This window comes from Nansenia antarctica (genome assembly GCF_963989245.1).
Source record: "Nansenia antarctica genome assembly, chromosome: 17".
Classification (NCBI taxonomy): domain Eukaryota; kingdom Metazoa; phylum Chordata; class Actinopteri; order Argentiniformes; family Microstomatidae; genus Nansenia; species Nansenia antarctica.
The window spans coordinates 2218747-2237186 of record NC_137687.1 but is presented as its reverse complement, the minus strand read 5'-3'; the positions used below and the strand labels follow the sequence as shown (position 1 = coordinate 2237186).

General features: G+C 42.5%; 1 protein-coding gene across 2 annotated transcripts in view; it reads right to left on the bottom strand.

Moving 5' to 3' along the window:
• Nucleotides 1-18325, bottom strand: part of LOC308172633 (alpha-2-macroglobulin-like) — a 27512-nt gene extending 9187 nt beyond the window's left edge. For both annotated transcript variants that reach the window (XM_080547556.1, XM_080547557.1), the window contains exons 1-27: nt 18199-18325; nt 17918-18098; nt 17509-17665; nt 17232-17284; nt 15874-15894; nt 15555-15720; nt 14927-15011; nt 14469-14619; nt 13663-13780; nt 13356-13465; nt 13026-13196; nt 12377-12610; nt 9126-9189; nt 8469-8614; nt 7921-8070; nt 7196-7354; nt 5784-5871; nt 5495-5654; nt 4960-5185; nt 4454-4580; nt 3950-4071; nt 3704-3758; nt 3289-3372; nt 2476-2652; nt 2047-2122; nt 1760-1916; nt 1267-1341 (exon numbers count right to left, since the gene is read on the bottom strand). In XM_080547556.1, coding sequence (XP_080403682.1) covers nt 1267-1341; nt 1760-1916; nt 2047-2122; nt 2476-2652; nt 3289-3372; nt 3704-3758; nt 3950-4071; nt 4454-4580; nt 4960-5185; nt 5495-5654; nt 5784-5871; nt 7196-7354; nt 7921-8070; nt 8469-8614; nt 9126-9189; nt 12377-12610; nt 13026-13196; nt 13356-13465; nt 13663-13780; nt 14469-14619; nt 14927-15011; nt 15555-15720; nt 15874-15894; nt 17232-17284; nt 17509-17665; nt 17918-18098; nt 18199-18284 — 3399 coding nt within the window. In that variant the 5' untranslated portion in view covers nt 18285-18325. The remainder of the gene's footprint in view (nt 1-1266; nt 1342-1759; nt 1917-2046; nt 2123-2475; nt 2653-3288; nt 3373-3703; nt 3759-3949; nt 4072-4453; nt 4581-4959; nt 5186-5494; nt 5655-5783; nt 5872-7195; nt 7355-7920; nt 8071-8468; nt 8615-9125; nt 9190-12376; nt 12611-13025; nt 13197-13355; nt 13466-13662; nt 13781-14468; nt 14620-14926; nt 15012-15554; nt 15721-15873; nt 15895-17231; nt 17285-17508; nt 17666-17917; nt 18099-18198) is intronic.
• Between the last annotated feature and the right edge of the window lie 115 nt (nt 18326-18440).

The following is an 18440-nucleotide window of genomic DNA, read 5'->3' as shown; positions in this document are numbered from 1 at the left end:
TACCAGCCGGTACCACTACTATGTTTGACACGTTCTAGTTTTTGGTCCGCATATCGGCAACCAATCAAAATGTTCTGACTTTTATTTTGAAACACAGAAGTACGTTTCAACGTTGTTGAGAATCACAAGACAAACTCGCTAGTCAAGCAAAAACACTGAAACGCAATGGATTGGGTGAGTAATCCCCACTGCTACCTAGTTAACTAGAACACTACTTTACATTGTTAGCAGGCTCACAAAACAAGCTGTATTAGTTGACAGGCAATGTGTCATTGATTTTCAACAACAAGGAAATGTATTCACAATTTTCGAAAGAAAAGTCAGGTCATTACATCAGATCCCGATATGAGGACCAAAGCATTAAAACGTGTCACATATGTTTGTTTTTTTAAGTAATTTTTTCTGAGTGGGGCAGTCCCACTCATATTTTTTCATTTTATTGACAGATACAGTAGAGATTTAGACAGGAAGGATGGGTGAGAGAGAGAGGAGGGATGACATGCAGGATATGTCCCCGGCCGGAATCGAAACCGGGGACCCTGCGGTTACATGGTCAGCGCTTAACCCGCTACGCTACCTAAGCGCCCCCAAAACGTGTACATATTATGTTAACAAAACTTAAATTCCTTACATTAAGAGCGTGCTCTAGTCTGCCTACAGCAGAGCAGCTAAACCACTTGTCCAGAGACACGTTCTAGTTTTTGGTCCTCATATCGAGATCTGATGTAACGATCAGACTTTTCTTTAGAAAACTGTGAATACATTTCAGCGTTGTTGAAAATCAATGACACATCACCTGTCAACTAACACAACTTGTTTTGCGAGCCTGCTAACAATGTAAAGTAGTGTTCTAGTTAACTAGGTAACAATGTAAAGTAGTGTTCTAGTTAACTAGGTAGCAGTGGGGGGATTACTCACCCAATCCATTGCGTTGTTGCAGTGGTTTTGGCTTGACTAGCGAGTTTGTGTTGTGATTCTCAACAACGTTGAAATATTAGTATTTCCGTGTTTCAAAAGAAAAGTCTGAACATTTTTGACTGGTTGCCGACATGCCGACCAAAACACTAGAACACTAGAACACTAGAACGTGTCACAAAGGACTTGTCCAGAGAGTCAACGTACCGACACTGCGGTGTTCAGCTCACTTATATTCAACTGTCACTTTCAAATTTGAAATAAGATTTGACAGTTGGTGATGTGGTGTTCTAGTGTTCTAGTGTTCTAGTGTTCTAGTGGACCTAAACCACTTGTTCAGCTCCAACTTACCGACACGGAGGTGTTCAGCTCCAACATTGAAGCAGTGATGTAGGCCGTCAGCGTCACGTCATCAGTCACCCCTCCCTGTAGAACAGGATGATGTCATCACACCTTGACCACAGCACTGGATACAGGAAGTGATTGTCTGAACCGTGCTCACACAAGTAGCCTTGCCTGATGCCCGGAGACCTGTGTTAGATCCCCCAAGCTAACGAAGTGGTTGTCTGAACCACGCTCACACAAGTAGCCTTGCCTGATACCCGGAGACCTGTGTTAGATCCCCCAAGCTAACGAAGTGGTTGTCTGAACCACGCTCACACAAGTAGCCTTGCCTGATACCTGGAGACCTGTGTTAGATCCCCCAAGCTAACGAAGTGGTTGTATGAACCGTGCTCACACAAGTAGCCTTGCCTGATGCCCGGAGACCTGTGTTAGATCCCCCAAGCTGACACCTGGGCTTTAGCTGAGCAGTAGAAACACGACTCCTAGAACCTTCTAGTACCTTCATTCTGTTATTGAAGAGCTTCCCCATGCTCTGGAAACAGCCGTCTGGCTTTTGCTGTTTCTCCAACCAGACTCTGGATTCCTTTGTTGTCGCTGGGTCGACGTAGATGAACGACCTCGCTCTGCCAAGACATCTGAAGACGAAAGCAGTCAGCCTGAGGAAAAGAAAAAATCTGCATTTCAATGATCTGTCTTTAATAACAATACTGTATTATTATTAGCTATTATAAATGACAAGGAAAACTCAGCAATCGTGTGTCACTTCACTTCATGTGCAGAACTCACCAAGTGTTACCAGAGCCTTGTCCAAACGTGCTGAAGGCGCCATCGTGATGCTTGTAGTTCAACTGCCGCTGGTATCCTGTGTTTTAGGGCGAACCACATTTCCACAGATGAGGGAGTGTCTATGCTATGCTAACATTCTAGATCTACATTTGAAAAGAATGTAGTTGAAACATCTCAACTGTAAGAATCGTTAGTGTTGCAGACTCTCACCACTAGCCAGAAGGTCGAGTGTCTATGCTATGCTAACATTCTACATGGGCTACATTAGTGTTGCAGACTCTCACCACCACTAGCCAGAAGGAGTGTCTATGCTATGCTAACATTCTACATGGGCTACATTAGCGTTGCGGCCTCTCACCACTAGCCAGAAGGAGTGTCTATGCTAGGCTAACATTCTAGCTAGGCTACATTAGCGTAGCGGCCTCTCACCGCCAGTCAGGAAGCGGGTGGCCTTGTCCTTGATGGCTGCAGTGAGCTGCTGCGTGTCCCTCAGGTACTCCAGGATGTAGATGTTGGGGGCCAGGAGCGCCATGTTCTGCTCTCCACACCCGTACGGCATCTGCAGCATCCCGTCCAGGTTCTGGAGGGCCCGGCCCAGGATGTCTCCTAGTGAGGAACACGACACATGAGACCCCCTGGAGACCTGGTGTCTAACACTAGAACACTAGAACACTAGAACACTAGAACACTAGAACAGCCTGGAGAACTGGTGTCTAACACTAGCACAGCCTGGAGAACTGGTGTCTAACACTAGAACACTAGAACACTAGAACGCTAGATGGGTGGGGTCACGGTGACCCTGTGAGTAAAACAATAAGATTATCCCTTTGTTCGCGATTACATTTCAGGACCCTGCTTTCATGACTTTTCTAGATATGTGCGTTCTACCACCCAGTATCCTTACAATTTTCTAAATCACATCAGGATAAGCTAGTATAATATAGTTTTTCTTCTGTGTAGGAGGCAGGCTAATTCACAAGAGGCGCCAACTAGTGGTCTTTGTGTGTAAGTAGCAGCTTCCCATTCTAAAGACTATGAGGCGGCGCTAAGAGTAGGTGAAATAGGCACGGCTGTCCTAGTGTTAACCACCAGCACCTTCGGACATCTCTAAACCGAACATCTGGCAGTTTGTTTTACCATCTCTAAACCAAACATCTGGCAGTTTGTTTTACCATCTCTAAACCAAACATCTGGCAGTTTGTTTTACCATCTCTAAACCAAACATCTGGCAGTTTGTTTTACCCAGGACTGACACGGAAGCTCTGGCAGATCCATCAATCACAACCTTGGGGAGTTGAAGCTCCACCTCCTCTGTCAGAGCTTCACCTGGAAACAGGAAGAGAGAGTCACCACCGAGAGGGAGGGACAGACATTGTTACCAGGGTTACAACCAGGGACGGAAGGACAGACAACGTTACCAGGGTTACAACCAGGGCGGGAAGGACAGACATCGTTACCAGGGTTACAACCAGGATAGATAGATATATAGATCTGCACTATTTGCACCATGGTCTTTATTCTAGTATATCTTTCATTGTACGTACATTACATTCTTAGATAGATAGATAGATAGATAGATAGATAGATAGATAGATGCACACCAAGTTTCCCCTTTATCCCTCTTCCTATTTGTACATTTAAACATTTAAAAACTGACCATCAGTTGGACACATCAACCAGCTGTAGGTGTTGGTCTGCTCAGTCCCTTCAGCCTGAGAGAGAGAGAGAGAGAGAGACCAGTTACACTTTCAACTAGCGACTAAAACAGGACCAATATAGCCAGTGAAATGTATCTTTATTGATACAGTTAATTAACTGCAGATGTGTTATTATAACACACAAATCAAGAGTCTCTTTTAAGTTGGGTCTGTTGAGTTTATTTCACTACACCTGTAGTACCTACCTTCACCACCAGAGGGCGCGTGACCACGTCGATGCGACCTCTGTCCGGTACGCTCACGATCTCATTGTCACACGCGACATGTGACACCACAGCCTCTGCGCTCACAGTCACGTTCAGAACCCCTACACACATTCACACACAGAGAGTCAATCTCTCGTTACCATGACAACGACAACGCTGTGATGGCTGCACATGCCTGGTTAATGTGATCACTCTATGACCTTTGCACTACTGAAGTTTACATTACTACCTTTGCACATACTGTATATTGCACATGTCTCCTGATAGAGCTTCTTTTATACTTCTGCACATTAGATACTGTACATAAACTACCACACTGTACAAGCTACCTAACTGTATATAACCCATAAGTGTACTATATACCTCTAAACTATACTGATGTTTACAATACTACCTCTGCACATACTGTATATTGCACATGTCTCCTGATACGGCTTCTTATTACTGTGCAGGATGAAGGTGGGATGGCGGCTGGAGACTCACCCAGGGCGGAGGCAGCTAAGGTCCAGCTGAAGGTCTTTCTTCCACTGGCGCACAGGCAGGAGGAGTACTGGAGCCCTGACACGGGTGTGAGAGTGTAGTCTAAGGAAGGGGCGGGCGTCACAGACACCTGGCAGAGGAGACCACTCGTAAGACAATGTGGAGAATGACTCCAAATGAACAATGAGACAACAAACTTCTTTGGAATTAACTGAACATGAACCCTGTAAAACCAGCCTTAATGGCCAATTGTTAGTCGAATTTAACTCGACTATCTGCAACAGTACAGAAATATCACAGTATTCCTTCTTAACTCTCTAGACAACCGTGTGTGTATGATGTAGTATCGTCAGCTACAGTAGTTAATAAACAAAACATTTTTTTCAACGCTTTTAAAATCACCGACATTGCTGAGGTATAAACATTCGTCTTGAATTATAACAATGAAACGTGTACAGTATATCACACTATTACGTATCCTCCACCCAGGATGCCGTGCTAAACAGTACCATGATGCACTTGGGCAGGTAGTTGAAGACAGTGGCCTTCAGCTCAAAGTGCTCGCCCCGGATGATGGAGAAGGGCAGGGTGAGCTCCAGGAAGAAGGGCTGGAAGACGGTGAGCTCCGTGGGAGGAGCCAGACCGAAGCCCTCGGGGGACAGGCAGAACGCCTCCGTCTGCCAGGTGGTGATGGTGTCTGGGACAGTGAGGGGCACGTCGGCTGAGCCTGACTCTCTAGAGACAAACACATCATGTGATACAGAGGTTGACTCTCTAGGGACAAACACATCATGTGATACAGAGGTTGACTCTCTAGGGACAAACACATCATGTGGTACAGAGGTTGACTCTCTAGAGACAAACACATCATGTGGTACAGAGGTTGACTCTCTAGAGACAAACACATCATGTGATACAGGACCACTGATGACGGCAAATACACAACTGGAATCTGCGCAGCTCTTCTCGCCTTATACATACCCCACTTCTACAAGGTTGGTTAGGCTACATACCCCACTTCTACAATGTTGGTAGGCTACATACCCCACTTCTACAAGCTCCCATATCCATGTCTCAGGGAAGAACGTACGGACTGTCTGTATGGGTGGTGGTTCTCCTGGTCCGGATGCTCCTCCTAGTGGACTGCTACTCAATCTCATAGTATTCACACTATATAACCGTTCTTCATTTCTATAAGCTACGTCTGCAACATAATTACATATATTAGCATACTTACATATATTAGCATAATTACATATATTAGCATAACAAACTGACATCTTGAATCTCATCTGGTTACATAACAGGTGTCAATGGTGAGAGTAAAACTTACGTAGCCCATGATGATACTCTTTCCCTTTATACAGTAGACATGAAGGTGTTCTGGTAACCAAATTAGTTGCCATCTTCAGTCCCATGTTCTTGAGAAATGAAATTCAAACAGTAATAAAGCACACATTACTACATGAATGAGAGTTTAAAAGTTGAATCTAATATTTATGAAACATTTTGTATTTGGCCATATCGAAGTTCATGTCCCCCCTGTACTCCAAAACCTCTAGGTGGTGCTGTAATAGACAACGACATACAGCTATATATTTAAATATTAATAATAATAATAATAATAATAATAATAATAATAAGAAGAAGAATAGTTCTATGTTGTATACCCTTTTGTGTTTTCGAAGGGGTCGAAAAGTGAAAGTGAAACTTATTGTGTCAACAATATCTGGTTTTCTGGGTTTTTACATAACACACAACTTGAAGTTTTAAAGTACCCACTCGATATAATATACAACAGTTTAACGATCACTAAATACTAATCATTTGTGGATTGGATTCACTGTTCTTGTTTGCCGTAGGCAACCGGTAAGTGATAATGACTTGTAAACACACTTTCGTTTTAGGACGCGTGTTCATTAAATTATGTGTAGTTATGTGTTTTTAGCATGTCGATGTTCTCTCAGCATGTTGTGATGTTATAAAAAGGCAGTAAGACGTTCGTAGCTCTGTACCACTGTTAGCAGCTAGCTGTTAGCCGCTAGCTGTTAGCCGCTAGCTGTTAGCAGCGTTTGGAGCTGAGGTTTCATTAAGAGTCACTTTTCTCCCATTCTGTCGCATTCCTATTCTTTTTTTTAAAAATAGTTTTTTGTTGATTTTATCCCTTTTTCACCCAATTTAGTATCCAATTATACCCAACCTAGTGTCCAGTTATCCCCTGTCGCCTATTGCGTAGGATCGGCCGCACGCGCACCCCGTGGCCGGCAGCCCAGATGAGAGAGTCGATAGACTAGCTACCGGCCCCTCGAGCCCAACACTGTTATTCCGGCACCAGACGGGGGCGGTGTTGCGCGACGGATCCTTATCCGGAAATAGCCTATACCACCCTCGGGAGCGGCCGTCCAATATGCTGCTCCCCGTGGGCCCCGGCCATATCCGGGTCTGGCGAGACCGGGTTTCGATCCCAGTCCCCAGTGGGCAGCTTGCACCAGAGACTGATGCTTAGACCGCTGCGCCACCGCGGGGCACCGCATTCCCATTCTTGAGGTCCACCAACATTCAAATACTCATGTCGTCTTGAATTTCTTCCCGAATTCAATGTATGACACATAATTTGAAAGCTTACAATCTGTAGTTTCAGACTATGTAATAAGAATATATTACTTGTGGTTTATGATTGGTTTATGGTTTATGATTTCACCTGCTGGTGTCGCCATTGGTTGAAAACAAGATGAAGCAATTTACCTGAAAGACCTCATAGGCTTCCTTTTTGTCACCACGGCCTGGGCGTGGGCGTATCCGTGGTGGGGACGACCTTCTGGGTCTCACCCGTAAACACTCGAAAGGATCTTCAAGGTCATATGGAATACGTGACGCCTTTGTCACTGGTAACAAATCGAATATCTATGGAATAAAAGATGAGATGGAATTACCAGATGAATTATGAAATCTTTCTCACCTGTTGGTGTTTGTCACCTGTTGGTGTTTATGTCACCTGTTGGTGTTTATGTCACCTGTTGGTGTTTATGTGACCTGTTGGTGTTTGTCACCTGTTGGTGTTTGTCACCTGTTGGTGTTTATGTCACCTGTTGGTATTTATGTCACCTGTTGGTGTTTATGTCACCTGTTGGTGCGCAAAAAGAGCTCCATTACTTCTGATGACAATAAAAAGTTATAAAAAGAATAACTTATTCATTAAAGTTCTACAAAAGGTTTGAAAATGTGCATTGCAAGCAATTGTCAAGGCATTATACAACATGAATAACAGTGCATGACCTATGGCCTAGTATGACCTATCATCAAGAGTCCACAACAGAATAATAAACAGTCAATAAACTACTTATGAATGGAGGTGCTAAGTCAAATGACCCATTTCTATGAACCAATGTGGTGTCCCCTCCAAGCCCAGTGACCTGGCAGGCTGGTTCTCTCCTCTGCTGATGTTCTCTCCATCAGCGCGGCTCCGTTACCTTGTCAACGTCCAGCTCCTGGCCCGGCTCCTTGATCAGAACACTCTGGTCCACAGCGCTGAGGCCACAGAGGGAGCCGGGCAGAGACGTCACCTGCAGGGTGTTCTGCTCCCCCGGGACGGCCCTGGAGGGGGAGAACTGGACCTGGACCTGACACACACACACACACACACACACACACACACACAGACACACACACAGACACAGACACAGACACAGACACAGACACAGACACAGACACAGACACAGACACAGACACAGACACACACACACACACACACACACAGACACAGACACAGACACACACACACACACACACACACACAGACCACACACGTCACACAAACACACACAGAGACACACAGAGAAAGACACACACACACACACACACACGTCACACAAACAGCACTGCTCACTGCCATAACGCCCTTTCTGTTTATTTTATGAAAAGCGACCCCTTTGACTGTACACAACATCCTATATTTATGTCTATGACATACTGTACACACACATGCACACGCCACACACACACACACCCACACACACACCTTGTGCTTGAAGCATTTCTCCATGGGGAAGTCCCTGCTGTCAGCGATGACAGTCTCGCTGGGTAAGATGACGTACACCAGGACCTGCACCACCGGGGACATATCTGGAGACACGGCCAACCTTACGGTGATTTCCCCCGAGGTTACTGCAACATCAGAGAGTGTGTCAACATCGTCATACAGGACATCTCCTAACACGCTAACATCATACAGGACATCTCCTAACACGCTAACATCAGACAGCATGTCAACATCATCATACAGGACATCTCCTAACACGCTAACATCAGAGAGCATGTCAACATCGTCATACAGGACATCTTTGAACACGCTAACATCATACAGGACATCTTTAAACACGCTAACATCAGACAGCATGTCAACATCGTCATACAGGACATCTTTAAACATGCTAACATCAGACAGCATGTCAACATCGTCATACAGGACATCTTTAAACACGCTAACATCAGACAGCATGTCAACATCGTCATACAGGACATCTAACACGCTAACATCAGAGAGCATGTCAACATCGTCATACAGGACATCTTTGAACATGCTAACATCATACAGGACATCTAAGACGCTAACATCATACAGGACATCTCCTAACACTCAACAACTCTTGTCTGAGGGAGAATCCTGCTCTCTCACCTGGACTGTCAAGTACATCAACCTTCATGAGTCCTTGATGGACAATGGCCCCTCTGGATAAGACCTAGAAGAGGGACAGTGGTATATATGAATGAATGAATGAATGAATGGTCTTTATTGTCATTGCTACAGTACAGGTACCAAACAACGAAATTTAGGAGGGGTGGCTCCCCTGGTGTTAGGAAAGGAAAAAAAAAAAAAGAAGGGAAGGAGCTGGTTTACATAAATAAAGGCTATGTACACTATCCATTATACTATACTGTACTGGTATACATAATACATAATATAGTGGTATATATATATAAATAATAATATAGTGGTATATACTGTGTATATATATATATATATATATATAAATAATTCAGTGGTATATATACAGTATATATAAATATTATAGTGGTATATATATATAATATAGTGGTATATATATACATAATATAGTGGTATATATATATACATTATATAGTGGTATATATATATATATATATATATAAATAATAATATAGTGGTATATATAAATAATAATATAGTGGTATATGTATATATAAATACATAATAATATAGTGGTATATATATGTATATATAAATAATATAGTGGTATATATACAGTATATATACATATTATAGTGGTATATATATATATATATATAAATAATATAGTGGTATATATATAGATATATATAAATATAAATAATATAGTGGTATATATATATATATTATATAGTGGTATATATATATATATATATACATATAAATAATATAGTGATATATATATATAAATATAAATATTATAGTGGTATATACTGTATATATAAATAATATAGTGGTATATATATAAATAATATAGTGGTATATATATATATAAATAATATAGTGGTATATATATATTAAGCCATGATTGACGTCTGTGCATCAGCCATTATGTTTCAAAGCAGGCAACAGACCTCCGTATCTCAAGTAATTCACGTCTGCCTAGCGAACTGCAGTAACGTTAACACATCAAGAAACGCGAACACAGCATTATTCCCACATTATTCCCTTCAACTAAAGGATATTTTTCTATACATCTTTACTGTAAATAGATTCTAATTCCAATGCAAAAGAGAATCTTTTCGATGTATACAACTTTTTTGAGTTTCTGATTGTTCAATATCCCCCAGTTAAAGGGTGGGGGGGGGGGGGGTTTAAAACTTAGTTGGATCTGAATCCAATAGAAGACCTTTGAGATGTGGTAGAACGGGAGATTCACAGTTTGAAAGTGCACCGGAAAAATATGCAGGAATTGTGTGCTGCAGTCATATCATATGGACCAGAATCTTGTGGGATCAATGCCATGAATAGGCTGCTTTGAGAGCAAAGGCCCTACCCAGTATTAGTATAGTGTTCCTAATAAAGTGTACGGGCAGTGTATTGTAGCCAAGAAGGGATGCACTTGACCAACAACAATACTCAAATAGATTGTGGCATTAAAGCGATGATTGTTTAGCATTAACAGGCCCAATGTGTGCCTAGAAAACATTCCCCACACCATCACACCACCTCCACCAGCTGGGACTGTTGACACAAGGCAGGTTGGGTCCATGGATGAATGAATGAATGAATGAATGAATGGACTTTATTGACAATGTCCACAGGTGTCCCTAATAAAGTGTTTGGGGACTGTATATTTGCCATTCAGCTGACGTTTTGTATCCAAAGAGACGTACATCGCAGTGGGAGCATTGAACATTGTTCAGTATGGTCCCAGCGGAGGTCTAGCCACTAGAGAATATCTCTTGAGTTTAGAATTATAAGGTTCTATCTCCATTTTTGTCAAAATTTAGTTTTTTTACATAATCTGATCCATTAGGTGTTTATTAATGCCTGTGTGGTGTTATTTTTTTAAATGTTCACATTTTTTAGTTGGTAATTAATAAAATACAAAGGTTCCATCTCACAAAACATAACGGAATGTAAAAACTTTGACGCTCATTATCTCTGAACTGCCCTAAACGGAGATAGAACCTTATCATTCTAAACGGAGATAGAACCTTATCATTCTAAACGGAGATAGAACCTTATCATTCTAAGCTCACGATCTGTTGTGTTCCTTCTGGTTCTATGGTTGTCGCAGCCCGGTCCTGACGTTACCAGAGCTGCCAAGTCTCACGCAATCGCCGTGAGACTCACGCATTTCAACCAGTTCTCACGCTCTCACGCCGCACCTCTATTTCTCACGGCGAGAAATAACAATTGTTTTACGGGACTTTTATTTTTTTAATTCCTTGAAATAAAGCTACCGGACATGAGTTTCGTGGCATCTTTCTGCACGCGCGTTAACTTGAGTCTGCAATCGAAGCGGCAGGCGAGCTCTGATGGAAGAACCTGTGTTCACGCGAGCTGCAAGAACGTAGCAAGTAGTGTTGCCAGATTGGGCTACTTTTGGTCACACTGGATTCGGCAGCTTTTAGACCGGTTGGGCTGGACATTGTCAATTCCGTCTGGCAACCGTGGTAGCAAAATATGTGCATACATTACAACATCGTATCTGGTAGCCTACTGGACTGGGTTGCACCAATTTGGCGTAAGTCATTACTAAATGCAGGCATTTAGTAGTTACTAAACCCCTAGTTGTTACTAGCTAGTTTCAAACTAGTTGTTTACTAATTTCGGTTGCACCACGCCAATCTTTTGCCAATCTTAGTAAATACTCAGTTTTGGTAACTGTTTTTTGTTTCTCTACTGTCACATAACCAGGTACATTAATAATAATAATGACAATTTACAATACAAATACAACAATTGGGGGTCCCTCCCAAAAAATGTGGGCGCGCTGCACAAGATCAACCACCAAGCCCTCATTCTGACCCAGGAAAAACCCTGGTATGTACTGTATAACATGATAGCCATCTATGAGCAATGCACTGTATATAAGATGATGACCAAGGGTCTTTCTGCCGCTGACCAAGGGGCTGAGTCCTGTTGATGGGGCCCATTTTTCTTTTAGAGTCTGTAGGCTACTGTATTTGTTTATTAAGATTTCATAAATGTGATAGTCTGAATTTTTTTCTTGTTTTATAAAATGTTAATTATTTTCATTTCTTGTGCTGGTTTATTATGAACAACATGTAAAATTGCAGGAAACTAGCACAAATAATTGTGTGGGAGAGAGGGGCCGCCGCTGCCAAAACGCGCACAGTTTTGGGTCGCTCCACCGCCAAAAAATCTCACTCCAAACTTTTGGTGAAACTTGGCAGCCCTGCGTTACTCACCAGGAAGAACAGATCCACAGAGCCCATGGCCACGGTCTCCCCCACGATGGTGTACTCAATGTCAATTGGCTCCTCTCCCTCACACGGCAGTGAATGGTCTCTCTTCTGGATCTCCAGATAGCTGACTGTTTTACTGTGAGGAGCGGCAGGCTGGATCAAGGAGATGGTTTGTTGCCCTTTGACAAAATATGGGGACCTATACGAATAAGAGTCTGATTCTCTTGTGTCGCTGATCTGTAAAGTAACAAAAGGGAGAAATCTTTAACACTAGAACAGCCGTGCCTTTTTTACCTACTAAAAGAGCCGCCTCGGGGGCCCCCTCTTTACAATGCTCAAGCTGCTATTTACACACAACGACCACTAGTCGGCCGCTTGTAAATTGGCCTGCTTCCTACACAGAAAAACGGAAAAATAGCTTTATACTAGCTTATCCTGATGTGATTTAGAAAATGTAAGGATACTGGGTGGTAGAACGCACATATCTAGGAAAAGTCATGAAAGGAGGGTCCTGAAATTTTATCGAGTGCAAAGATATTTAAAAAAAATCTTTACTCAAATGACCCGTCATGACTGTTCTAGTGTTAATTAGTCCTAATGCTAATGTTTAGGGCCGTCTTTCCCCCCCAAAATAGGTCAGAATCACACTTACTGTCAGTATAAGATCTTCTTTAGCCATATCAGTTGTATTGACAGAGAAACTGGCAATGCCTTCACTGTCTGTGGTGAGGTTCTGCAGGAGTCTGGCTGACCACCTTTCACCCTCAAGCAAGTAGACTAACTTGTCAGGTATAGGTGTGTTATCGTAATGAACCACTTTAACCTGAGGAAAAGGGGGAAAGGATCTCATTCATGTTATACATTTCAATGTCCCATCAAGTGAAACAGGATTCTCGCACGGTAACACGTGGTCAATTGACACAACATTCATCATAGTGTAAATGTACAACAGGAAAGGAAAGTCAATTATATTTGAACTCACCTTGCCCTCTACAATTGATCCATGCGTATAAATGTTAGGAGTCTCAACAAATGAAAGCTTTCCAATCTCAAAGGAGAGCGAAATGCGTTTCTCTTGTGAACGTGAAATACCTGTGAAGGGGAAACATTATAATGTAACACCAATTGAGAAACACCTGCCGTGGGGAAACATTATAATGTAACACTAATTGAGAAACACCTGTTAAGGGGAAACATTATAATGTAACACCAACTGAGGAAGGAAAATCAACTAAGATTCATAATGCATTTTTTTTTTTCGTCTACGAAGTGATGACAGAATGCCTTACCTGTCCCCTCCTCCTCGACCCTGGCGTTGAGGTTAAGGCTGTCTCTCAGGACTTTCTGATCAATGTTTTTGAAAATGGCCATTTTGAAGACATAGGCGCCACAGCCAGATTTGTCCAACTGGGGAAAGCAAACAATAAACAAAATATTGCTTTTAATTTCAACCTCATCATATACAAAGTTCTACGGAGCCCCCCTGGGGTCACATGGTAGAAAAAAAATATTTGATGTGTGAATCCGTTCCCTCGATTTAGCTACGAGCCAGAACGATCGCAAGGATTCTAACCCTAACCCTAATCCTTGCGATCGTTCTGGCTCGTAGGGCCTAACCCTAACCCTAGCCCTAACCCTAACCCTAACGAATTACTAAACCGAGGGAACGAATTACTAAACAGAGGGAACGGATTACTAAATCGAGGGAACGGATTCACACATCAAATATTTTTTTTCTACCATGTGACCCCATGGGGGCTCCGTATAGTTGAGATCTTGGCCAAAACCATTCCAGGGGCCAGTTATCTGCAGAATGGATCATAATGTTCCAGTGTTATTTTAATATTTAAGTTCCCCCATTAGATTCAGTCTACCTTGAATAAAATGTAACATTTGCAACAAATTTCATGGAATCCAGTCAACATCAGTGGGGTTACATACTGTAGCATACCACTGCATATTATGCTATCATGCACATATACTCCATAACAAAACAAGGCATGCACCAAATCTAACAGGGGATAATTTTGATGAGGATTAAATGTTGTGAGAACCTTGCGTCCTAGTGACGCTAGTGTCAGGGGGGTAGACAGACCTCTACTGTTGCAGTGTGGCAGGGGGGGGTAAATTCAGGAACTCCTTGTTTTGTGTCTGGATCAAATCTCATGGGCACCATATAATGGTATGCTGTGGGTCGACACAGCCCTAACTCAGCTGTCCCAGGCACCGGCTGGCCATACGTGTACCTAGTTAGGAAAAGAATCACGAAAACAATAGATTGTGGATTTAACACTCTCCATCTCTAATTTTCAATCAGTCATTTCAATCTATCTAATATCATAACCTATCTAATATCATCATCTATCTAATATCATCATCTACCTAATATCATAACAGAACACTTGGTTGAAGTCTCTGTGGTTCATAGTTGAGTTTATATTTGAATGCAATAATAAAAAAAAGAATACTACAAATTAATTAAAACATCTATTAATTATTTTTAGTCAATCATTGTATTGTGAACTTCAAAACAGTAAGGTACAGCAGACTTACGTGGCACAGACTTTAACTCTGAATTCCTCTTGATCAATACTGATTTCTCCAGCTGCCTCCAGTTTTATGTCATACTTTGGCAAAACTAAAGATAAGACACATCAGTGACCACATATATTAATTTAATATATATATATATATATATATATATATTATGTAAGCAATTTACCATTCGAGGGCGGGAGTTGTGGAGACATTTACCACTGGTACACAGAAAACCCTGTACCAGTGGTAAATGTCTCCACAACCCCCGCCCTCGAATGGTAAATTGCTTTTCTACAAAAGCTACCACATAATATAAAAGATACATAGTTGTAACATTAAATTCATTTATTTACAATCATTAATCGTTTCAGAATACATATATCCTTCCGCCACAGAATATAGTCCCATATGATTTTGTGAGTATGAATTAACATTTAAAAACATTATAACATTAAATTATATATATTTTGATATATAAGTCGCACCTGACTATAAGTCGCAAGACCAGCCAAACTATGAAAAAAAGTGTGACTTATAGTCCGGAAAATATAGTAAAGGATATTGATAAACTAATTCAACACATGATACATATGGAAGGTGAAAGAAAGTAGCTCGCACAACAAAGTACAACAGCTCAACTTACCATACTCTTCTACTTTGAAGCGTTTGTGTATTTTATTATCATCGATCGACACAATGACATAATAGGTTCCCTGAGGTGCCTCAGCGGTCAAGGAGTGAGAAAGTTGTAATATTTTGCCATTTGAAGTGGTGTTGACCCACTGTCCTATCCTGTTGCGATTTGTATCCTACGCGGGCAAAAAAGACTGTAAAAACAAGAAGCTGACAGATGTTCAACACTTGTGCTAATGGAATAAGACGCCTTATGTTGCATGGTACAATATCGGCTCCTGTATTTCCAGTGACTGCCATCATCAGGAGAAAAAACGACAGAGTCTTACCTCAAGCTCCACGATGTCGTACTGTAGAGGGAAAACACAGAGGTCAAAGGTCAAAGTTCAAATCACTCACCACATTTCCCAAAGAGCAACAAAAGAGTGTCGACTTCCACAGCTAGTAGCAGTGTGAACGTCAGTCACATCATGTAGTATTTCTACCTGCACCTCTCTCAGTGCAGATCTTGTCCTCCTCAAAGCAGTGATGACATGCAGGGGTTTACTACACTTAATCTACCCTTTAAAGCCTAAATCAAACATACAAAAAAAGGGGGAATCCTTGCATATACAAATCTGAATTGAAGCTTTTGACTCAGACATAGACAATTTGAACGTGGACTCACTTCATATGATATACTGTAGACACAGAGACAAAGCATTGGCTACGATACAGTACGTGCTGCACGCAACAGTTACTCAGTAGCCTCTAAAAGTCCCCACAATGCATCACATTCCCTCAATGCATCACATTCCCATCAGGCCTCTACAGTATGAATGAAGCCTCCCTTTTTAAAGGCCAGGTTGTTTTTCCTGGTCAGGTCGCTTGAGAAACTCATTCTACACAAACAGGCAAGAATCACAATGTGAGCACAATTGGTGATCTACAGTAGTGGAGGCCGGTGGAGGTAGAAATCGGAGGACAGGCTCATTGGACTGCATTTTATAGGAATGAGGAATGGTGTCGTGTGGTAACCCGTCCTCTGATTTCTACCTCCACCAGCCTCCACTGATCTACAGTACAGAGATATTGTGCAAATGGTGAATGTTTGAAGTCCTTCATATCAGCCCACGCAGGTTTACTTAGAGGACCAGGCATGTACCTTTGCCTGGAGTGTCGAGAGCTTCAACTTTGAGTTGTTTGTGCAGCCTGATCAAACACAACACAGGCTAAAGAGCAGCGCAGCATCTGAAATGTGCGCGGTAACTTTAACTGATTGATTTTTTCATCTAATCTCTCTCTCTCTCTCTCTCTCTCTCTCTCTCTCTCTCTCTCTCTCTGTCTCCCTCCCTCATATCTCTCCCTGCAGTTGCATTGTGTGACACTTGAGTAATGTTTTCTGTTACACAATATCTCTGTACTGTAGATCAGTGGATCCTGGTGGAGGTAGAAATCAGAGGACGGGTTGTTACCACACGATACCATTCCTCATTCCTATAAAATGCAGTCCAATGAGCCTGTCCTCCGATTTCTACCTCCACCAGCCTCCACTGCTGTAGATGCCGTGTGGATCTTCTCATCACCAATTGTGCTCACATTGTGATTCTTGTATTTGCCTGTTTGTGTAGAATGCTGATCTAACGGACGTCCAGACAAACAAACTATGTAAACAGAGGGTTCAACGTTAAACATTTCCAACACTCACCTGCTGATTGACAGGTCGAAAACCGTCATCTAAGGTGATGACTCTAAAATGCACTGTAGAAAGGCAACGAAAGAGATACCATGTTGACGCAAAACAACTAGACAGTTTGCATTTACTCTGGAGAATAATAATATGACCTCTGACCTTTTAACCTGGATGTCATGATACCGTCAAAATATCCCTATTACAGTTATACCGAATATTCTGACATTTGAGACACATTTTCAACAAATACGTACTCCTATCTATCATTGCAATACGCCTGTACAGTTATCACCTGTTTGTCCTGGAAGGTAGAGTGGTTTATCCGTCTGAACAAACGTCATTGGACTGGAGGGTTTGATCTTGACTTTCCTTTCCTCTGTGGACAGAAACGTGTCGCCACGAACCTCCACCTTGAAGCTCTGCACCGACTCTTTCTGCACTGCAGGGGCCTGTCAGGAAGATAGAGCGTATGGATCAACACATTGCTCAAAGGTTTCATCAACATCAACATCCAATCAAAACCAGGTAGAGATCACCAGGACCACCAGAAGGGCCACAGTCGGACACCACAGGGACCTCGACTTGGCATTGAACTCTGGTAACTCCAGAGATGCATTAAGCTGAGAACTAATCATCTCCGGAAGGGGAAACACTACTCCATGTCTCCTGGACCTGACAGCCGTGACCAGGGCCGGACTGACCTGAAACTGGAAGCAGCGGTAAAACTCTTGGTCAGAAGTCTCCTGGAAAAGGACGTTCTTCTCCCCGCCGGCGCCCAGAGAGACGGTCATGACCAGGGTCTCGTTCGGCTGCAGGAGGGTGGCACAAAGTCTGGTCTCAGAGCCTGCTTGGATGACTGCAGGGATGGTGACCATGTAAAGCCTACGGAGACAACACACACACACACACACACACAGCTGTAAACCCTACCGGTCTCAGTGGTCAGGGTCGGGGTCGGGGTTTACAACGCAGGGCTACTTACGGTCTTGGGGTTTCTTGGCAGACACAAAGCCAGTGAAAGCAGACAAAGAGAATCCATCTCCACGCCTGAACGCCGCACGTAGACATGACTAAAGAAGAAGCCACCAGGTCAGACTCTGTTGTAGCCAACAGTGTCCTGTCAGAGAGGCAGAGGGACTTCAACAGTTATAGTAATCGCCTCGTGAATGATTGACTAACGGTTGTCAGTGTCAGTGCTTTTTCTTCGCTTGACAGGGCTCAATA